This window comes from Cherax quadricarinatus, chromosome 18 (genome assembly GCF_038502225.1).
Source record: "Cherax quadricarinatus isolate ZL_2023a chromosome 18, ASM3850222v1, whole genome shotgun sequence".
Taxonomy (NCBI): domain Eukaryota; kingdom Metazoa; phylum Arthropoda; class Malacostraca; order Decapoda; family Parastacidae; genus Cherax; species Cherax quadricarinatus.
Window position 1 is genome coordinate 4,428,356 of NC_091309.1, and position 23,617 is coordinate 4,451,972.

At 38.5% G+C, this 23,617-nt stretch overlaps 1 protein-coding gene across 3 annotated transcripts in view; it reads left to right on the forward strand.

Moving 5' to 3' along the window:
• Positions 1–4,306: 4,306 nt before the first annotated feature.
• Tfb1 (transcription factor B1) overlaps positions 4,307–23,617 on the forward strand; it is a gene marked incomplete at its 3' end in the record, with an annotated part of 32,713 nt that continues 13,402 nt past the window's right edge. The window contains 6 exon segments of one of the 3 annotated variants that reach the window (XM_070086105.1): positions 4,307–4,423; positions 11,831–11,985; positions 12,272–12,405; positions 12,971–13,192; positions 14,522–14,765; positions 21,478–21,628. In XM_070086105.1, coding sequence (XP_069942206.1) covers positions 11,832–11,985; positions 12,272–12,405; positions 12,971–13,192; positions 14,522–14,765; positions 21,478–21,628 — 905 coding nt within the window. 3 annotated transcript variants of the gene reach the window in all.

The window sequence follows — 23,617 nt, forward strand, 5'->3', positions numbered from 1 at the left end:
CTTTGTAATCTGCCGTCTCATCACTCTTTCGAAGATTTTTATGATGTGGGAAGTTAAGGCTACTGGTCAATAATTTTTAGCTAGTGCTCTACTACCTCCTTTATGCAAAGGAGTTATGTCTGACCTCTTTAAGGTCTCTGGTATTCCACCTATGTCTAGGTTCTTTCTCCAGAGAATACTGAGGGCTTTTGCTAGTAGTACTTTGCACATTTTTTTATAAGGCATTCCATGAATCTGGTCCAGGTGCTGAGTAAGTGTCCATGATTTCAGTTTTTTTTTTCGAAATCTATGGGATTGGTACTGACGTTAGTTAGTGGTCTGCGCGGCCTTCCACTGGCGTGAAAAATGTTTCTGCATTCTCTAACTTGCCGTCATTAGTGGATTACTGAACTCTGACTCATACTGTTCCTTTAGAATTTCACTCATTTCCTGTTCATCATCAGTATATGAGTCTCCTCTCATTAATGAATCATTCTACAGGTAGTTCTTAGCTTGGATTTTGCATATGAATAAAAATATTTTGGGTTTTTGCAATATCCTGGATGGCCTTTTGTTCCCTTTGTGCTTCTTCTGTTTGGTATGATATCGTAAGTTTTTGCTCTAAATCAATGATCTCTCGGCTAAGATGTGACATGTTTGTGTTATTAAGCACTTCGGTAACCCGTTTTCTTTTGTACCATCTCCTATGTTCTCCATATCTAATCCTCTTTTTGGTTTCCTCAATGATATATATTTTATACACACCCTGTATGCTTCTGTATTCAGCTTCTCCAGGCACTGGTGAGGGTTTAGAGTGCTCACGTCTGTTTGCCAGGATGTCTGATGTTCTTGGTTTATTTTGTCCCAGTCAATCCTATGGTAGTTGAAGTTAAACTTACTAAACATACCTTCTCTTACATTAGCGCTGTGGTTCCCTAACCCTGAGTTTATACTCGTTTATACGTCTTTGATGTTGTCAGTATGCTGTTTTTGTGATTATGTCTCTGATTAGTTCCTCGATGTTTGAATATCAAATCCAGATTATTGTGGAAAATTACATTTATCTGAATGTAACTCATTATGTACATAACAGTAAATAACAAAGATAATTATTATTTATCAGAGTTACATAGACAAGTAGGAATTTGGGACACCTAGGTCACAAAAAATGTCCCCCTTCGATACCTACCACTGTCATATCCACAAGTTGCTCTAGACCTATTAATTACAAATGAACTATGCATCACCAGGAATTCTGGTAAATATATAAATTGGTGGACTGTATATTAAAATTAACGATATTTATACACACATTTATACAACAGAAGGAGAATATATCTTAATATCACTCACCAATTTGACTGGAGATTAAGGTGTATCATACTCAGAAAACCTCACTGTCTATACATTAAAATAACACTGGCCAGAGCTACAAACATAGACTTATCTGAGGTTCCTGGAGCTGTGTTGTCCAGTCGCCTGATATCTCAAGTTATGCAGGAATGCACATCCAACAATTTCGCCTCCTATTTGAGAGGTGTCAGCCCAATTTTAACCTCTAGAGCACGAAAATTCTTCACATTACACTAACGTTTCTAATCCAAATTCAAAACAACAATGGCGAGTCTCTTCTGCGCAGGCGCAGCTTCTTCCCATTTTCGATAACATAATTTTTATTATATACAATATAGGCCATCTATTTACCTATAAATTACCGTATTTCCGGAAAATATACACAGTATTTTCCAGTTATTTTAATTTATAATGGGCTTAGTTATCTGTTGGTTCAATGAGTACTTTTCGTAAAGTTTCATTAGTTCCCTGGTATGTACCTGTTGAGCCAGGGTGCTTCCAGGAGATATTTCTGGTATAACGTGTTAGGCCATCTTCCATTTTACATGTGGGAGATTAAAATCTCCAAGAAGGGTAATATTTGGTGTGGGATTTTCTAGCCTATCCATGTTGTTATCTATCTTTCTTAACTGATTTGTGAATCCTTCAGCAGTTGCTGACGGTGGTTTATATACTAAGATAATTACCAAATTCCCATTGTGCCTTTTCTCAGTATCCCTGTCCCTGTGAAAGTTCTTATATCTTATTTTTGAATCAATGTATAGGCTTGGTTGGACCCGCTGCCTCATTTCTTTACCACGTTCCATTTTTTCTGCATCCCTTCTTAGCTTATGGCTCATTAGTAGCGCCTTTGTTCATAATTGATGAGTCTGGGGTCGGTTCTGGGATTGGTGGTGTTAGGTACACCTGTTGCCTCTACTCGCCTATAATTATAATAATAATAATAATAATAATAATAATAATAATAATAATAATAATAATAATAATAATAATAATAATAATAATAATTTTATTTCTACAAGTACATGTATAAGGTATACAGGCCTAGCTGACATCAATGACATACTACTATATAGAAAGCCCCTTGTTACATAATGCAGAGCTTTTCGGGCAAATTAGGTCAAGATTGTCCCAGGATGCGACCTACACCAGTCGACTATCACCCAGGTACCCATTTTACTGATGGGTGAACAGAGACAACAGGTGTAAGGAAACACGTTAGGAAGTATTTCTTCAGTCATAGAGTAGTCAGGAAATGGAATAGCCTTGCAAGTGAGGTAGTAGAGGCAGGAACCATACATAGCTTTAAGATGAGGTATGATAAAGCTCATGGAGCAGGGAGAGAGAGGACCTAGTAGCACTCAGTGAAGAGGCGGGGCCAGGAACTGAGTCTCGACCCCTGCAACCACAATTAGGCGAGTACGTCCAATGTTTCCCACCTTGCCTGGAATCAAACCCGGACCCTCGGCGTGTGAAGTGAGATCTTTGCCTACCAGGCCAGTAAATAGGTGCCGGAATGTTTCCCGACTGTTATTGACCATATCCACAGGATCTCAGTGGAAATAAGTCACACTGTTAACATGGTTTCCTTAGGTTATACTAAACTCTCTGGGCTAAATATTTAAATATATTCCTCTTCTTCCTTCTCCAAGCTTCATCATAACTTTGCATTTAGTCCAGAAGCCATTTGTCGGAATAGGCTTGTAGCCTGTTTAGATCACATTGTAACATTTCCTAGTCCTCGTCCGCTTGTATTCTCATTAGTCTCACGCCGTCTGTGAACAGGAATGCCTCTGACTCTATCCCTTTTGCTATGTCACTCTCCTATACAAGACTAGCACCGGTCCTAGGACTGATCCTTGTGGAACCCCACTCGTTACACGCTCACCTTTATGTGGTTGCAGGGGTCGATTCACAGCTCCTGGCCTCGCCTTTTCGTTAGTCGATACTAAATCACCCCCTCTCACTCCAAGAGCCTTTTCATATTTCTTCCTAAAGCTGTGTATGGACCCTGTCTCCACTACTTCACACTCCAGCTTGTTCCACATCCTGACAAATCTAAGGCTAAAGAAATACTTCCTAACTTCCCTATTACTCTTCTGAGTTTTCAACTTCCGGTTGTGTCCCATCTCTGAAACATTCTAGCCCTTTCCACCTTGTCAATTCCTCTTAGTATTTTACACGTTGTTTTCATGGTCCCCCTATCCCTCCTGTCCTCTAGTGTCTTGTACTTGGTACCCCTCAAGGAAGGCTCCTTGATGCTGGTGAGGGGCTCTTGATCTAGGGAATTGGATCTGTGCTCCAGTTCCATGAATTAAGCCTGAATGCCTTCCACATAGGCGCCTACGGGAGTGCTTCCCCCTTGATTATAATAATAATAATAATAATTGTACTTGGTAGAGTTAAACTCCAGGAGCCATTTATCGGACCAGGCTTGCAGCCTGTCCAACTCCCCTTGTAATCTTACCTGATTCTCGTCCGTTTGTATTATCTTCATATCATCAGCTAACAGGGACACCTCTGAATTTGTTCCTTGCATCATATCATTCACATATACAGGAAACAGCATCAGACCCAGGACTGACCCTTGTGGAACTCCACTCTGACACCTCATCACATACCAACACTAATTGTTTATTTATCTGTTTGAGGTCGCAGGGATCGATTCACAGCTCCTGGCCCCGCCTATTCGCTGTGTATGTTTGTGTGTGTATTCACCTATTTGTGGTTGCAGGGGTTGATTCACATCTGACCCTACCTCTTCACTGGCCGCTGCTGTATAGCCCTTGTGGCTTAGCGCTTCTTTTTTATTATAATAATAATTCACTGACCGCTACTCGGTCGGTGTGTGTTTGTATATTTGCGTGTTTATTTTTGTGCTTGTGTGTTTGTATGCTTCTCCGTGTGTTTGGGTGTGTGTTGAGTGTTGGTGTGTCTGTGTGTGTGTTTGTGTATAGCGTCTGTGGTTGCCATGGTGATGGCCAGGTTGAGGGTGCGCCCGACAGATGGCTCCGGCCACCCACACATGTTTTGGTTTAGCCACTACAGGTCAAGGAGAAGCCGACAAAATTAACAACTCCCAATTTTAAAGGTAAATTTGCCCCCCAAGGGAGTTACTAGGAGTTATGAACCACCTACTGGGTATCCATGAATGCTATGAGAACACCCTCGTGTGGTCAGAACGCTGGGAAAGCCTTAAACTTAAGCATGCTAACGTACTCGAGGACTCTACATTGTGATATTTCATGTTTGCTGTCAGTATTATCCGGAAATTATGTACCTTATCTTATCGCTGCCACTCATTAGGGGGGTTTCCCACCCCTGAGATGAATGTAGTGAGACCTCAGGTGATGGGTTGATAGTGGCAAGCAGTGTTAGATGAGGGAGAGATGCGTATTAGCTAAAGTAAGGGCAGGTAGTGAGCCATGTGGTGAGAGAGTTTACATGTTTCTTATTATGATGTAGACTCCTCAGTAAGTCCTCACTGATCCAGACAAGAACCTTGCATATCTTTAAAACCAGGTTGAACAGGTACATGAGTGAGTGTAGGTAGGTGTGAATTGGGCCTACCTAGAATGGGGCAGTAGGCCTGCTTCAGTGTTCCTTCATTCTTGTGAAAAAATATTCTAGTCCAAAGTCACATGTGAGGGGGGGGTCGAGGCTCCCTCAGTTACACCTCACAAATTTTTCACCATATAACAAAAAAAAACGATTATGCCATGATCTTCACTCATATGGTCCCGAGGTGCCTTGTTGCTGGTGAAGGGCTAAGATAACATTTTGTTTTGGATTTTTAACCTGAGGAGGGTTAGCCACCCAGGATAACCCAATAAAGCCAGTGCATCATGGTGGATTGTGTGTCTTATTTCCAATGGGGTTTTTAAATCTTGTCCTCCAGGATGCAACCCACAACAGGTGAACAGGGGCAGCAGGTGTAAGGAAACATGCCCAACATTTCCACCCATGCCGAGGATTGAACCATGGATGCTGTGTGTGTGCCGAGTGCATTGCCAACCAAGCCATGGGCTTTTAATTAAAATAATTGGAGTTGCCTTTCCCTTGACATAAATCATACCTGATTGCCTCCCCTTCCCAAGGTGCTGTTTGGCCCTTACAAGTTTAGTGTTTCCCCATAAATAAAATAATAATACTGCATTTGGGGCTGTAGATTTATGATCATCTTAATATTGTAGTTTTTCATAAATGAGCAGTTTAAAATGAGCTGGAGGTGGATAGCTGAGTGAAAGTGAGTTTTCAAGGTGAAATTTAACTTCATTAACCTGCAAGTGTCTCAGATAAAGACAAATGCTCACTCAATTTCATGGAGCATGTATGGCGGTAAATCTTTGGAAAACATGTATAAAGACATGTTTAAATTGTGTATCTTATTAAGTTAAAACTCAGAATATAAGGTTGATGTGGATAGTAAGGCATTATTTGTAACCAATATACAGTACATGTTTCGTATCTGCTATAATGATGCAGGTAAAATTGCAAACCTAGCCAAACCTAACCTGACCCAAAGTAACCCAACCTTATCTAACCTTGAGTAACCTAAACTAATCTTCTCTAAAGACAAGCTCTGATTTATTTCAATTGAAGTCTGGCATCATAACCTAATTTGACCTAAAGTAATGTGAATTAAGCTGTAATATCATAATCTAACTTTAAAGTATAATGCACCTTAGATACAGAATATAGTAATAAAAAGCTTGACTGAACAGCTATTACATAGTACACCATAATGTAGGCTTAAGGCCTATACACAATGCTCCATCTGGAAACAAAAAAGATATCTGCTGTTTGGTCATTATGTACATTTTTCCTATGACAGAAATCCATTCACATTTTATATTATAAATAACAAACATATTATCTATTGATTGGGGAAAAAAGTTATTGCTGACATTGTTTATTTGGGTGATAAAAAAGCAAAATATAAACTTTATTTATTATGTGATTTTTTTGTAATTACATGGATTGTGCATTGTAGTTTGTTATATTTTAGATGAATAGAAAAAAATTTAACTTTGAAAATTCTGGTATTATAACCCAGCCTAACCAAACCTAACCTAACCACACCTAACCTAACCACACCTAACCTAACCTAACCACACCTAGCCTAACCTAACCTAACCTAATTCAACTCAACCAAATCCAACCTAACCCAGACCAGCTGTAAAATTGTCAGCTACATTAGGTTGGGCAACATTAGGTTAGAATTTATTAAAAAAAGTTTTTTTCAATTCACCAGTTGTATTCCACTGAGGCAGGGTGGCCTCAAGAGAAGAACAAAAGTTGTTCTCTTTAAATTTAGTAATTTATACAGGAGAAGGGGTTACTAGCCCCTTGCTCCTGTCATTTTAGTTGCCTCTTATGACATGCATGGCTTGTGGAGGAAGAATTCTTTTCCACTTCCCAATGGGGAAAGTTCTTTTCTTGGAGGCACTGAATATATATAATATACTATATCCATTATACTGCACATTTATTACCAGAGAATTAACATAAAAATCATACTTCTTTTAGTGATTGGTTGTTGTGATTCAAATTTGATAAATTTGTCAGGAATATTTTGATGAGTTTGAAATAGATAAGGATTAAGTAACATATAAGAAGTAGATTCTGGTTTAGCAGTGGCTTTTTCAACCAAGGCTGAAAATGTGGTATAAGAGAATGTTAAATTAAATTAAGTTCAGTTTAGATTCAGAGGAGCTGCAGGTAAAATTTACTTTGTAATTTTTCTGTAAATTATCATTTAAGGCTACAATAATTTGTAAGTGAAGTTTTTCATATTTGATTTGCATCACCATCCACAAGGATGATTTATTTATTTATTTATTTACTTAATAATTTGAACATACATACAGAGGTACAAAAAAATACAGGTAAGAGCAGCATGCCAAAGCCACTTGTATGCATAGCATTACGGGCAGGCTTAAAATTAACTTAAGATTAACTAAGCAATGATGTAATCAGTGAAAAAACATTATTGTAAACAGATAACAATAAAGCACAAATGAGTATTACAAAGACAGGTCATATGTTTGCATGCATTGCTGTACATTCAGTAGAATGGAGTATTCTGTTAGGTAGTGTATTTAAAAAATAACAAAGTTAGATTGGGTCTTAGGTTTAACATTAATGTGATATAATTGTGAGGAACATTTAAGATATACAATTTATAAGGTTCAGTTATTCAGTATTTATTTGGTTTTGGGTGAGTAAGTGATCTTTGAGAAGAGACTTGAATTGGTTGATTGGTCTAATAACAAAATTCTGCACCGGTGTCACTAATATTGTAGTGAGTTCGGTTGTTTAGTAGTACCTTATATCTGAATAGTAGCATGCTTGGCTTACAATGAGGACCTAGGGTTGTACCTTGGATGAGGTGGGATGTACGTATAGGTATGTCTCCTAGCACCTGCTTCCATTTATGTGTAAATAGGTACCTAGGCATTAGCTGACATTTGGTCTCATCCTGAGAGGACTTAAAAATAAAGACCAGTGAAAATAGGTAAGTCATACTGCTGGGCTTTCTTGGGTTTTCCTGGATTGTTAATCCTCTGGTGAATAAAGTCTTTACAATTTAATTTGAGGAACATAATCCTACTACATGGGCAGGGATAATCATGGGCTGGATTACAAGAAACTTTAAAACAATGAGGTACAGTTATAGTTTTCTTCATCTAGGAGTACAAGTTACAAAAATCTCAAGGCTAGTTTCCTTTGATATCATTATATACAAGATATTGTCAGTAATGCCCCATTTAGGTCATGTAACCTGGTTTTGGTCACTGTTATAAAGTGTACATAAATATGCAGGAGAATATATATAGAAGATGACAAAGTTACCCCTGCTTCAGACATCTTTCTGACAACGGTGCCCCATGGAGTGGTGGCTAAAGCTCTCGCTTCACACGGCAAGGGTCTGCGTTCTATTCCCAGCACGGGTAGAAACATTGGTGTGTTTCTTTACACCGGTCGTCTATGTTCACCCATTAGTAAAGTGGGTACCTGGGTATTGGTCGGCTGGTGTGGGTAGCATCCTGGGACAAAACTGACTTAATTTGCCCGAAATGCTATACATAACAAGGGACTTTCTATATAGTAGTATGTCATTGATGTCAGCTAGGCCTGTATACCATGTACATGTACTTGTAGTAAATAAAGATATTATTATTATTATATTATTATTAAAGATAGGTTACATATAATGAACCTGATCTGCAAAAAGATGTAGAGTTAAGGAATGCATGATTGAAGTGTACAAGTGAAAAATAGGAATAAATAAAGGGGATATAAATGAGGTGCTTGCAATATTTACTGAAGACAGAACTTGCAACAATGGATTCAGTTTGGATAAATTTAGGTTTAGAAAGGGTATAGGAAGGGACTGGTTTGGCTGTTGATTTGTGGATGAGTACAGTAGAAAAAAAATTCCAAGTACAGTAGGACTCCCATATCCACAGGGGATATGTTCCAAGGATCTGCCGTGGATAGTAGCAAACCCCATATATATAAGTCATATACATACCTATTATAAAGTTTAATGGATAAATTATGCACAGTAAGTGGAGAATTATCACTCTTTCACTAATGGGAAGCATGTCATGGCTTCTCTTAGGCTTTAAAGAACAGCCAACTTCTCTGCTTTTGCACTTTGGGGCTGTTATAATGCAAAATTAAGAGATAATTTTGGGTCACAGTAAACTGTGGATAACTGAAACAGCAGATACTGAATCAGTGGATACAGGGGTCATACTGTAGTATCATTCAAGTGAACACTTAGAGCAGTTTCAAAATAGGTTAGACAAATTAACAAGTAGAGTGGGTAAATGAGAGAAGAGTCAGCTTAGCATATGCCATAAATTAATATATTAATAAATAACAGACAGTAATGATACTATTGAAGCCACTTGCACTGGAATAGTGCTGTTCACTAGCAATGTACAGTAATAATAATAATGTGATCCCTACATTTCACTGCATGCAGTGAACACTAATAGCCTGGCTGGCTAGGCCATTATCTGCAATACCTGGTCTGAGACCAGTGCACCTGGGCAGTGATTCCTAGAACCATCAATTAGTAAATTACAAATAGGAGATACAGCAGTTCTCTGCATATACAAATTTGCATTACTACAGTATTAATAAAGACTTATGTAGGTGCACAATAGAGAGAGAGATTAGAGCATTCAAACAGATTGTTTATGAATATTCTTTTGTGATCCAGTGCAGTACTCAGGGTGTACCATCAGTATTGCACAGTACCTGCATTAGTATTTATTTCTCAGAGTATTACGAGTTGTATTGCTTAAACATGTTGTATACTGTATACATAATTCAGATCTCTCTCCCTTGTCTCTCTACCCTTCTCTCCCCTCCCCTCCCCTCCCCTCCCCTCCCCTCCCCTCCCCTCCATTTTCTCCCCCTTTCTTCCTTCTCTTCCCCCTTTTCTCCCCCTCTCCCCTTTTTCCCCCCTTTTCCTCCTCCTCTTCCCTCCCCCACTTTCTCCTGCTCTTTCTTACCCTCTTTCTCCCCCTCTCCTCCTTAACACTCTCCCCTCCCTCTTCTTCATTCCTTCCCCCTGTCATCCAATCTCTCCTACCTTCCCCTCTCCAACCCTTCTTCCCACCTCTTTTTCTCTGTATATATGTACTGTATGCAAGTTTGTATACATATGTATGTACACTTAGTGGCCACGTAATTAGGTACACCCAAAGAACAGCCTGAATTCTTTTTGGCATGGATTCAACAAAATGCTGAAAACATTCCTTAGAGATTCTGGTCTATGTTGACTTATATCATCACACAGTTGTTGCAGATTTGTCAGATGCACATTCTTGCTACAAATCTTGCATTCCACTACATCCCAATCTGGTGACTGTGGAGGCCATTGGTGTACACTGAACTCATTATCATGTTCTTGGAGCCAGCTTGAGATGACATGTGCTTTGTGACAGAGCATTATCCTGCTGGAAGTAGCCAAATGAAGATGGGTAGACTGTGGCCATGAAGGGATGCACATTGTCAGCAACAACACTCATGTAAGCTGTGGCATGTAAACAATGCTTAATGTGTTCTAGGAAAACATTCTCCACACCATTACACCACCACCATCACCACCACCACCAGCCTGAGCCATTGACACAGGGCAGGATGCATCCATAGATTCATGTTGTTTATGCTAAATTCTGACCCTACTGTCTGCGTGTCACAGCAGAAATTGCGATTCATCAGACCTGATGACGTTTATACAATCTTCAGCTGTCCAATTTTGGTGAACCTGTTCCCACTGTAGCCTCAGTTTTCCTGTTCTTAGCTGACAGGAATAAAACCTGGTATAGGCTTCTGCTGCCATAGCTCATCCACTTCAAGGTTCAGAGTGTTGTGCATTCAGAGATGCTCTTCTGCATACTGTCGCCTTCCTGTCAGCTTGAGCCAGCCTGTCCATTCTTCTCAGACCACTCTCATTAACAAGGTGTTTTTATCCTCAGAACTGCCACTCACTGAATGTTTTGTGCTTTTCACACCATTCTTTGTAAGCTCTAGAGACTCTTGTGCATGAAAATCCCATGAGATCAGCAGCTTCTGAGATACTCAGATCACCCTGTTGGGCACCAGCAATCATTCTATATTCAAAATCACTTAGATCACATTACTTTCCCATTCTGATGTTTGATTTGAGCAACAACAACTGAACCTCTTGGCTGTGTCTACATGCTCTTAGGCATTGAGGTATTGCCATGTGATAGGCTGATTAAATATGTATTTGGATTAACGAGGTGCACCTAATAAGGCAGCTATTGAGTGTATGTGAAATTCATCCATGTACAGTTCAGTACTAAATGTAATGTTGAATGAAACATAAGATAATGTAAATGATATCTAAGAGAATTGGGCTGTGATAAATAGCAGCATTATGCTGTATAATGTTGTTTCCTTTGTATACAGGAGGGCCCTGCTTTACAACACTTCGCATTGCAACGGTTTTCAGTTATACCCATTCTTCATTTATTCAGACTTCCTACAATAAATACAGTGGAACCTCAAAAATCGAACTGCTCCCAACACAACCAATTATGTAAGTGTATTTTTGTAAGTGCTTTTATAAGTGTATTTTTGAGGGTCTGAAATGGACTAATCTAATTTACATTATTCCTGATGGGAATAAATTCATTCTGTAAAGGCACTCGAACAGCCTTCTGGACCGAAGAAAGTTCGATATTTGAGGTTCCACTGTATAGTATTCACCACACCACTCACTATAAGCTAAGGACTCAGATATTTTAGGGTAAGTAATGTGTGTATGGTATTTGCATTTTTTAGACCTAGCTCTGTTGCTCACTTTATATATGATAGTGTAAACATGTTATCAGGTTTTTTAATGAATTTGAAAGTGAAAATAGGATATGTTTCACTTTATAGCAGTAGCCCAGAGCCTAACCTGCTGTATATGAGGGGCCCCTGCCTATATTCACTTAATATTTTTCAGGATGAGTGGAGAACGGGAAGACATCCTGCTTCAGGTGAACCACGTTCGCTACAAGAAAAACAATGGTCAGTTGTACCTGTCTCAAACAAGAGTAGGCTGGATGATGGATGAGTCAGACACGTTCACAGTCAGTGTCCCCTACAATGACATCAGAAGTGGGTATTGATCATGAGCTACACCAATATTGGATGATAAATAATTCATACCGTGCTTGCAATGATTAAAACGGTGCTAAATTTTTGGTCATTAAAATTCTGTAAAAAAAAAAAAACTTGAGTACTTTTTGTTGAAATAAGAGATGTCTTTTTGTGAAAGTAAAAAATTGTGTAAGGAGAAATGGGTACCAAACTGGTATCTTTGCAATTACAATATCATATCATCTGTGTTTTTAAGCTTTGCTACACTGGTTGTTACATTTATTCTTCATGGCTCTTTTTGCAGCTCAAAAAATTTCACCTGAGGGCAAACCCAAAGTTCAGCTACAAATAGTTCTCCATGATATTTCCAACTTCACATTCCACTTCTGCACACCAGAGGGCAGAGATAAACAGATTGCTGAACGGAACCAGGTCAAAGTAAGATGTTCCTTGACACACAGCATATATATGACACACAGCATGTATATCTGTCCATGAGCACTTCTCTGTACCCTCATACTTTAATAACATTTCTGCACATGCAGTCACACACTGGCTTTAATTATAGATCAGAGGATGAATCTTGCCCTCTGTTTTTGAGTTCATAATAATATTGGTTCACCCTATATTGTTTACTTACAGTTGTGCATAACTCATTCATGTCATAGAGGAAGAAGAGCCTGTTATATATTTCTTTAGCCTTCTGTCTTAAAATATACATTAATGCATTTTCTTAAAATTTTGCAACCACAGTACAGTAGACAGTCCTTTGGGACTGGTGTGTCTGGGACTGCCCCAGGCATGTTAATTATGAGGTTGTAAGTACCGCTGTTGGCGGCAGTGATTGACAAATAGAACTGACATTATTGTCACTTTTTCTTAATTTTTTGCTATTTAGTTTATACTATACTTCAGTTTAGTGAAATGGTTTGTCAAAGTTACCCACTATATCGGTATAATGATTACTATTACAACACAAAAGGGCTTTTTTTTTTCTGAGCAGGAGCGCCTTAGTCAGTTGATGACCCAAAACAGGAGGCAACCCCCAGATGAACTGATGGAAAAGAAGCGAATGTTAGACGAGAATGAGCAACTGCACCATCTGTACCGTGCACTGGTTCCCACATCAATAATATCTGTCGATGAATTTTGGAAGGAGATTGCTGGGCAATATAAACAAAACATGGGGCCACAACAAGAACTTGGTGTGTCTGGGGCTTTCCTGGTGAGCATCATGTTTCATCTTTCCTTTTCCTGAGAGGAAGTGGCATATGTGATCATGTTGATGCAGAGCAAGTGGAGACGAGTAGTCCATAGAACTTCATGTGTTGCTAATGTCAGTATGGTAATACAGTGGAAGAGTTCAGGAAAATTGGTTTGTCAGACTCTAGTTTTGGAAACAGGAAGTACAGTACGTACCTGCATTATGAAAGTGGTGGGGATTTGGCTCAGTGAGTCATCATTGTCCAGTTTTGCAATGTCCCCCCTCCTGCCCTCATTCAAAGTGCAGGAACTGTACATCTCGACTACCAGAGCTCAAAATCTAACTACTTGATATTCCTGAATTCTTTCATAGATATTAGCTTGAAGTACTAAAATGTAGAATATGTTGGGGAATAAATAACAGTCAATATCAATAATAATAATAATAATAATAATAATAATAATAATAATAATAATATTTCTATTTCTACAAGTATATATACAAGGTATACAGGCCTAGCTGACATCAGTGACATACCACTGCACTACTATATAGAAAGCCGCTTGTTATGCAGAGCATTTCGGTCAGTCTTGTCCCAGTATGCAACCCACACCAGTCAACTAACACCCAGGTGCCCAATTTACTGATGGATGAACATAGAAAACTGGTGTAAGGAAAAACACTCAATGTTTCTACCCTTGCCTGGAATCAAACCCGGCCCCTCGCCATGTGAAGTGAGAGCTTTAGCCACCAGGCCACAGGGCCTGGTGGCTGACTGTTGGTGGTTGGTGATAAACATATGGCTAAAAAGTCACCCTGGCAATTAAAATTTTCTATTAAGAGTAGAATGATAAAACAGTACTGTATTTTTTAATATGGGCATTGTTGCACATTAAAGGCTTTCAAGACTTTGAGTCATTGATAAAATTAGACAAGATTGGTAAATAATTTTTCTTTTTGTAAGAAGTGAATGTCACAGTTTGTAGGGTCTTTTGAATTATGGTAAATGTCCACTTCTGGGAAGGGAGCTATTGAATAAATGATAGTAAATGCTTCCTGTTTTATGTTGCCTTCCCTTGATGTGAGACAGTGTTAAAAAATATACTGGTATATTGTATACTGAATACAGTGCAGGATGGATGAATGGGTGGATGGAATGAAATGAAATGTGTGTAGTTATAATGCGAGGAGGCCTGGAGAGCAAATGGACTTTACCTTTAAAATGAAAGAGGGATAATGCTGTAATTTTATACAATCAATGACAGTACACTGTTTTATGTTCAGATATTATGCCTAATAGATGCAGTTTAATATTTTGTTCATTCCCTAAATAATTTATTTTCTTTCAAGGCTGATATAAAGCCACAGACTGACGGTAACAATGGCAAAGTACAGTACAACCTGACTCCTGAAATCATGTCTGCTATATTCAAGACTTATCCTGCTGTGAAGAAAAAACATGCAGAATATGTTCCTCACAGAATGACTGAACCAGAGTTCTGGACACTGTTTTTTCAGTCCCACTATTATAGTGTTCACACAACCAGCAGCATGGAAAATGTATTTTCAGAGTGCTCAAAACATGATGACAAGGGTAAGATTTCTCCTTTTTTTTTTTATTTATCAGAGCTCTTGATAAAACCTTAATTACCTGTGTTAAATTTAATTATTCATTAATTCCCTTCAAGGAATGTGCCTTGATGCTGTCGAAGGGCACTCTCCTTCCTCAGATCAAATCCGATTGCTTCTCATTTCCTCATGACTATAAAAATATTCATCAGTTATCTACTGTTTCTATTAAATGATTCTTTGTTTTTTTAAAAATAAAGGGTATATATATAGTTTCATTGGAAATCATCCACAAATTTGTAAACTGTATTTTTTTGTATTTTTTTTTTTCAACAAGTCGGCTGTCTCCCACCGAGGCAGGGTGACCCAAAAAGAAAGAAAATCCCCAAAAAGAAAATACTTTCATCATCATTCAACACTTTCACCTCACTCACACATAATCACGGTTTTTGCAGAGGTGCTCAGAACACAACAGTTTAGAAGCATATACTTATAAAGATACACAACATATCCCTCCAAACTGCTAATATCCCAAAACCCCTCCTTTAGAGTGCAGGCATTGTACTTCCCATTTCCAGGACTCAAGCCCGGCTATATAAAAATAACCGGTTTCCCTGAATCCCTTCACTAAATATTACCCTGCTCACACTCCAACAGATCGTAAGGTCCCAAATACCATTCGTCTCCCTTCACTCCTATCGAACACGCTCATGCACGCCTGCTGGAAGTCCAAGCCCCTCGCCCACAAAACCTCCCTTACCCCTTCCTTCCAACCTTTTTGAGGACAACCCCTACCCCGCCTTCCTTATCCTACAGATTTAAATGCTCTCCTTGTCATTCTACTTTGATCCATTCTCTCTAAATGACCAAACCAACTCAACAACCCCTCTGAATTCAGCCCTCTGACTAATACTTTTATTAACTCCACACCTCCTAATTTCCACACTCCAAATTTTCTGCATAATATGTACACCACACATTGCCCTTAGACAGGACATCTCCACTGCCTCCAACCGCCTCCTCGCTGCTGCATTCACACCCATATAAGAGTGTTGGTACTACTATACTTTCATACATTCCCTTCTTTGACTCCATAGATAACGTTTTTTGACTCCACATATACCTCAACGCACCACTCACCTTTTTTCCCTCATCAATTCTATGATTAACGTCATCCTTCATAAATCCATCCGCTGACACGTCAACTCCCAAGTATCTGAAAACATTCACTTCTTCCATACTCCTACCCAATTTGATATCCAATTTTTCTTTATCTAAATCATTTGATACCCTCATCACCTTACTCTTCTCTATGTTCACTTTCAACTTTCTACCTTTACACACACTCCCAAACTCATCCACTAACCTTTGCAATTTTTCTTTAGACTCTCCCATAAGCACAGTATCATCAGCAAAAAGTAACTGTGTTAATTCCCATTTTGTATTTGATTCCCCATAATTTAATCCCACCCCTCTTCCGAACACCCTAGCATTTACTTCTTTTACGACCCCATCAATAAATATATTAAACAACCATGGTGACATTACACATCCCTGTCTAAGACCTACTTTTACCGGGAAGTAGTCTCCCTCTCTTCTACACACCCTAACCTGAGCCTCACTATCCTCATAAAAGCTCTTTACAGCATTTAGTAACTAACCACCTATTCCATATACTTGCAACATCTGCCACATTGCTCCTCTATCCACTCTGTCATATGCCTTTTCTAAATCCATAAATGCAATAAAAACTTCCCTATCTTTATGTAAATACTGTTCACATATATGCTTCAGTGTAAACACTTGATCTACACATCCCCTACCCACTCTGAAACCTCCTTGCTCATCCGCAATCCTACATTCTGTCTTACCTCTAATTCTTTCAATAATAACCCTACCGTACACTTTTCCTGGTATACTCAATAAACTTATTCCTCTATAATTATCTTTTTTGTCCCCCTTTCCTTTATATGAAGGGACTATACATGCTCTCCTCCAATCCCTAGGTACCTTCCCCTCTTTCATACATTTATTAAACAAAAGTACCAACCACTCCAACACTATATCCCCCCCTGCTTTTAACATTTCTGTCATGATCCCATCAGTTACAGCTGCTTTACCTCCTTTCATTCTACGTAATACCTCACGTACCTCCCCCACACTTACATTCTGCTCTTCTTCACTCCTAAAAGATGGTATACCTCCCTGGCCAGTGCATGAAATTACCACCTCCCTTTCTTCCTCAACATTTAAAAGTTCCTCAAAATATTCTCGCCATCTACCTAATACCTCCCTCTCCCCATCTACTAACTCCCCTACTCTGTTTTTAACTGACAAATCCATACGTTCCCTAGGCTTTCTTAACCCTTTGACTGTTTCAGGCCCCTCTCTGAAACTGTCATTCTATGTCGCTCAATTTTTGAAAAAAAAAAAAATTATTTTTTCTTATGAAATGATAGAGAATCTTTTCCCGATGGTAATGACACCAAAAGTTCGAAATTTGGTCGAAAACTCGTGGAATTATGCTCCCGCGAAGTTAGCGGTCTCGGCGACATATGCGTATCGGCGATTTCGCCGACTTTGAGCCCAATTTTCAGCCAATTCCATTGTTCCAGTTGACCAAACTCATAGCTATTTCATTAGAACTCCATTTTATCTATCAGCTGAGTACAAGAAACCTCCCATTTACTAATTTGGACTACCCAATATGGTGGTCAGAAATTGGCAATTTGGCCAATTTCACGCAAAATAAAAAAGATGCCAATTTCAAAATAGGGTCCAGAATAAACAAGGTAGACATTCGTGGCACTAAAATAACATATGCTCTGTTCATTAGTCACATCTCTAGGCCCCTCTTATATTATTATTGCTTTCTATTTTGATTTTTTATTCATACAAAAAAATACAAAATTTACTGTTATGCAGACGACTGCATTATTGTAAAAATGGTATAAATAATATCAGTGCACTAGTGAAAGAATATTAGACTCCCCAGTTGACGTGTATTGGACGTGTGGTGTGATTTATGTACTCTTGAACATTGGTAAAAATCGAACATTTCCGCTACTTTGAGCTCAGTTTCAAGGTCGTTTTCATCGTAAAAGTAATGAAAATCATCTCTATATCTGTAATATGTTTTCCATTTTATCACCTAAGACCATGAAAACGCGAATAGAACGATAAATACTATACGAAAATACACCTCAAAGTCGGAGTTTTATTCCAAAAAAACGATCAGAGTTTTTTTTTTCTCATTACGCAATGTGTGCTGCAGGATTTTTTTTATGTGGTGCACACTGACCACACAGACCCATTCTCTCACATGTGGGCCTACCAGCTTTCTCCCACTTGATTTGAAGCCGCTAGAATTATTGAGTATATATACGTCAGAAACATTGGCTCGTAAGACGTATTTATACGTCGAAAACAGTCAAAGGGTTAACTTGTTTAATTCACTCCAAAATTTTTTCTTATTTTCAATAAAAAATTTCTTGACAGTGCCTCTCCCACTCTATCATCTGCTCTTCTTTTGCACTCTCTCATCACTCTCTTCACCTTTCTTTTACTCTCCGTATACTCTGCTCTTCTTATAACACTTTTGCTTTGTAAAAACCTCTCATAAGCTAACTTTTTCTCTTTTAGCACACCCTTTACTTCATCATTCCACCAATCACTCCTCTTTCCTCCTGCCCCCACCATCCTATAACCACAAACTTCTCCCCTCTTCAACCCCCCCACTACTCATCTTTGCACTAGCCCACCTTTCTGCCAATAGTCGCTTATATCTCACCTGAACTTCCTCCTCCCTTAGTTTATACTTTTACTTCCCTCCTACTTGTTGTTGCCACCTTCCTCTTGTCCCTTCTACCTCTTACTCTAACTGTAGTTATTTTTTTTTATTATCACACTGGCCGATTCCCACCAAGGCAGGGTGGCCCGAAAAAGAAAAACTTTCACCATCATTCACTCCATCACTGTCTTGCCAGAAGGGTATTTTACACTACAGTTTTTAAACTGCAACATTTACACCCCTCCTTCAGAGTGCAGGCACTGTACTTCCCATCTCCAGGACTCAAGTCCGGCCTGCCGGTTTCCCTGAACCCCTTCATAAATGTTACTTTGCTCACACTCCAACAGCACGTCAAGTATTAAAAACCATTTGTCTCCATTCACTCCTATCAAACACGCTCATGCATGCCTGCTGGAAGTCCAAGCCCCTCGCACACAAAACCTCCTTTACCCCCTCCCTCCAACCTTTCCTAGGCCGACCCCTACCCCGCCTTCCTTCCACTACAGACTGATACACTCTTGAAGTCACACTGTTTCGCTCCATTCTCTCTACATGTCCGAACCACCTCAACAACCCTTCCTCAGCCCTCTGGACAACAGTTTTGGTAATCCCGCACCTCCTCCTAACTTCCAAACTACGAATTCTCTGCATTATATTCACACCACACATTGCCCTCAGACATGACATCTCCACTGCCTCCAGCCTTCTCCTCGCTGCAACATTCATCACCCATGCTTCACACCCATATAAGAGCGTTGGTAAAAACTATACTCTCATACATTCCCCTCTTTGCCTCCAAGGACAAAGTTCTTTGTCTCCACAGACTCCTAAGTGCACCACTCACTCTTTTCCCCTCATCAATTCTATGATTCACTTCATCTTTCATAGACCCATCCACTGACATGTCCACTCCCAAATATCTGAATACATTCACCTCCTCCATACTCTCTCCCTCCAATCTGATATCCAATCTTTCATCACCTAATCTTTTTGTTGTCCTCATAACCTTACTCTTTCCTGTATTCACCTTTAATTTTCCTCTTTTGCACACCCTACCAAATTCATCCACCAATCTCTGCAACTTCTCTTCAGAATCTCCCAAGAGCACAGTGTCATCAGCAAAGAGCAACTGTGACAACTCCCACTTTGTGTGTGATTCTTTATCTTTTAACTCCACGCCTCTTGCCAAGACCCTCGCATTCACTTCTCTTACAACCCCATCTATAAATATATTAAACAACCACGGTGACATCACACATCCTTGTCTAAGGCCTACTTTTACTGGGAAATAATTTCCCTCTTTCCTACATACTCTAACTTGAGCCTCACTATCCTAACTGTAGTTATAACTAAATAATGATCCGATATATCGGTTGCCTCTCTATAAACATGTGCATCCTGGAGCCTACTCATTAACCTTTTATCCACCAATACATAATCTAACAAACTACTTTCATTACGTGCTACATCATACCTTGTATATTTATTTATCCTCTTTTTCATAAAATATGTATTACTTATTACTAAATCTCTTTCTACAACTAGCTCAATTAAAGGCTCTCCTTTTACATTTACCCCTGGCACCCCAAATTTACCTACTACTCCCTCAACATTTTTACCCACTTCAGCATTGAAATCCCCAACCACAAGTACTTTCACACTTGGTTCAAAACTCCCCACACATTCACTCGACATTTCCCAAAATCTCTCTCTCTCCCCTACACTTCTCTCTTCTCCAGGTGCATATACACTTACTATAACCCACTTTTTACATCCAACCTTTATTTTACTCCACATAATCCTTGAATTAATACATTTATAGTCCCTCTTTTCCTGCCCTTTCTTATCCTTCAACATTATTGCTACTCCTTCTTTAGCTCTAACTCTATTTGAAACCCCTGCCCTAATCCCATTTATTCCTCTCCACTGACTCTCCCACCCCCTTCAGCTTTGTTTCACTTAAAGCCAGGACATCCAGCTTCTTCTCATTCATAACATCCACAATCATCTCTTTCTTATCATTTGCACAATATCCACTCACATTCAGACTTCCCACTTTGACAATTTTCTTCTTCTTATTCTTTTTAGTAATCTTTACAGGAAAAGGGGTTACTAGCCCATTGTTCCCGGCATTTTAGTTGACTTTTACAACACGCATGGCTTACGGAGGAAAGATTCTTATTCCACTTCCCCATGGATATAAAAGGAAAAGTAATAAGACCGAGAACTATTAAGATAAAATCAAAGAAAACTCAGATGAGCGTGTATAAATAAACGTGTACATGTATGTGTAGTGTGACCTAAGTGTAAGTAGAAGTAGGAAGACATACCTGTAATCTTGCATATTTATGAGACAGACAAAAACCACCAGTAACCCTACCATCATGTAAAACAATTACAGGCTTTTGTTTCACATTCACTTGGCAGGATGATAGTACCTCCCTGGGTGGTTGCTGTCTACCAGCCTACTACCTATAAAACTGTGTATATCTTTATTATATACTTTATTTATTCATTAATAGTCAGTGATGTGAGCATTCTTTTAAGATATATTGTTGACGATGACAGGTTAACATAAGATTAAGTTTGAGATTGAATAACTGTGTCATTATACAGACCTTACATTTATAAAGTTGTGTCAAGAAAAAAGTGTTTGAGAAAGGAAGAAGTGCATAGTAGAAATCCCTAAACAGATATTTCTCAAGGGAGATTTCTTGATGCTGGTGAGGGGCCCTTGATCAAAGGAATTGAATTTGTCCTCTTCCTTGCTTCAAACCTGATTGCCTCCCATTTTCCAGGTGCTGTATGACCCCTGTGGGTTTGATGTTTCTTCCCGTATATAATAATAAAAATAAACACTCAAATTGCTGATCAGAAAATACTGCCAGAATATTACATTTTCTGTATTGTACTTCTTTCCATACACTGTACTGTACTGTATTTTCAGAGTGGAACCGTGATGTAAGCTCAACACAAAATGATCCTCTGTATGCCTTGAATGATATATATGAAGAAAAACCCATGTCTATTGAAAGTGATCTGAGAACATCTGGTGTCAAAGCTGGAAGTAACGTCTTTCATGCTTTAATGATCAAAAGGTAAGATATGCTTCACCTTTGTATTTTATTAAAATTTATGAATAAAATGATAATTTTGCATTAAAAGTACTAGTAAGTATTGAGTACATTTTTAGTTTATGTCATTTATTTAAAATATAACAGTAATATAAAAATAGACATTTAAAAACAATAATCTGATAGATTTATATAGAATAATAAAAATAAAAGCCTGTAATTGTTTTACATGATGGTAGGATTGCTGGTGTCCATTTTTCTGTCTCATGAACATGCAAGATTTCAGGTATGTCTTGCTACTTCTACTTACACTTAGGTCACACTACACATACATGTACAAGCATATATATACACACCCCTCTGGATTTTCTTCTATTTTCTTTCTAGTTCTTGTTCTTGTTTATTTCCTCTTATCTCCATGGGAAAGTGGAACAAAATTCTTCCTCCGTAAGCCATGCGTGTTGTAAGAGGCGACTAAAATGCCAGGAGCAAGGGGCTAGTAACCCCTTCTCCTGTATATATTACTAAATGTAAAAGGAGAAACTTTTGTTTTTCCTTTTGGGCCACCCCGCCTCGGTGGGATACGGCCGGTGTGTTCAAAGAAAAGAATAATAATATGCTTAATTTACATGAAGTTCTTTGTATTTTAGTATTTGTTTTAAATGTTTTTAGTATTGCACAGTTTTTTGCTTTCTTCTTCCCCATGTGTAAGCTCTGTGTTTTGCACCTCCCAGTGAATATACAATAATTTTGATATACTATTCTGTTTGGCCATTAAAAATTTTGGTTCTCTGTATTTGGATAGTCTATACAGAGTGTGTAATGTAAGTGAAACATCAAAGAGATAATATAAAAGAAGTATATTTTGGGTGACGTCTGTGGGTCATGTTGCAGCTCTTGAGGAAGTCTAACGTGCAGATTAATACTATAGTTTGGGGTTCTGAAGATGTATAGCAAACAATGTGCAATATGTGAATGGCTTGTATAGTAAGTTTAAAGTTCTGAATAAGGGTACAGTGGAACCTCAAATATCGAACTTTCTTCGGTCCAGAAGTCTGTTCGAGTGCCTTTACCAAATTAATTTATTCCCATCAGGAATAATGTAAATTAGATTAGTCCATTTCAGACCCTTAAAAATACACTTATAAAAGCACTTACAAAAATACACTTACATAATTGGTTGTGTTGGGAGCAGTTCGATTTTTGAGGTTCCACTGTAATATATAATGATGTGGATCTGCTGGCTAACTTATGTGATGACTGATTTTAGAGAATTAGCACTGATATCATGTATAGAATACAGAGAGAAAGGCTTGCAGGTAGTATTGGGTAGCAAATATTTGAAGATTGAGACACTTATGCAGCATATGGGAATCTTTATTCAGGAAACGTTTCGCCACACAGTGGCTTCATCAGTCCAATACAAAGAGGAAGGCGTAAGGAGAGGAGTATGAGGTAATCAGTCCCTCAGCCTGGAGTCGATGTGTTCAGTCCATCAATCTACAAGATTGATGGACTGAACACATCAATCTACAAGATTGATGGACTGAACACATCGACTCCAGGCTGAGGGACTGATTACCTCATACTCCTCTCCTTACGCCTTCCTCTTTGTATTGGACTGATGAAGCCACTGTGTGGCGAAACGTTTCCTGAATAAAGATTCCCATATGCTGCATAAGTGTCTCAATCTTCAACTTGTCGGTTTTTCAAACCATTCATCACAGCAAATATTTAAATGTATTCAGACAGTTTCTGATAATTGTTTATATTTTAAATGTGATGTATATAAGCAGTAAATTTATTTTGTTGTTCAGGTGTAAACTTACGAATTTACCTGTATTTTTATTAAGTGTGTAATTTATCGTAATGTTTATTTAGCTGTTTTTTTACTGCCAAACAGTATGTAGTGGGTGTTTTTTTAGATTAACTAATTTTGTTGGCTATTATATAATTTTAGGTTTTAAGTTAAGGTATTAAGATCAGAATTTGAAAACAAAAGTAGTATCATAA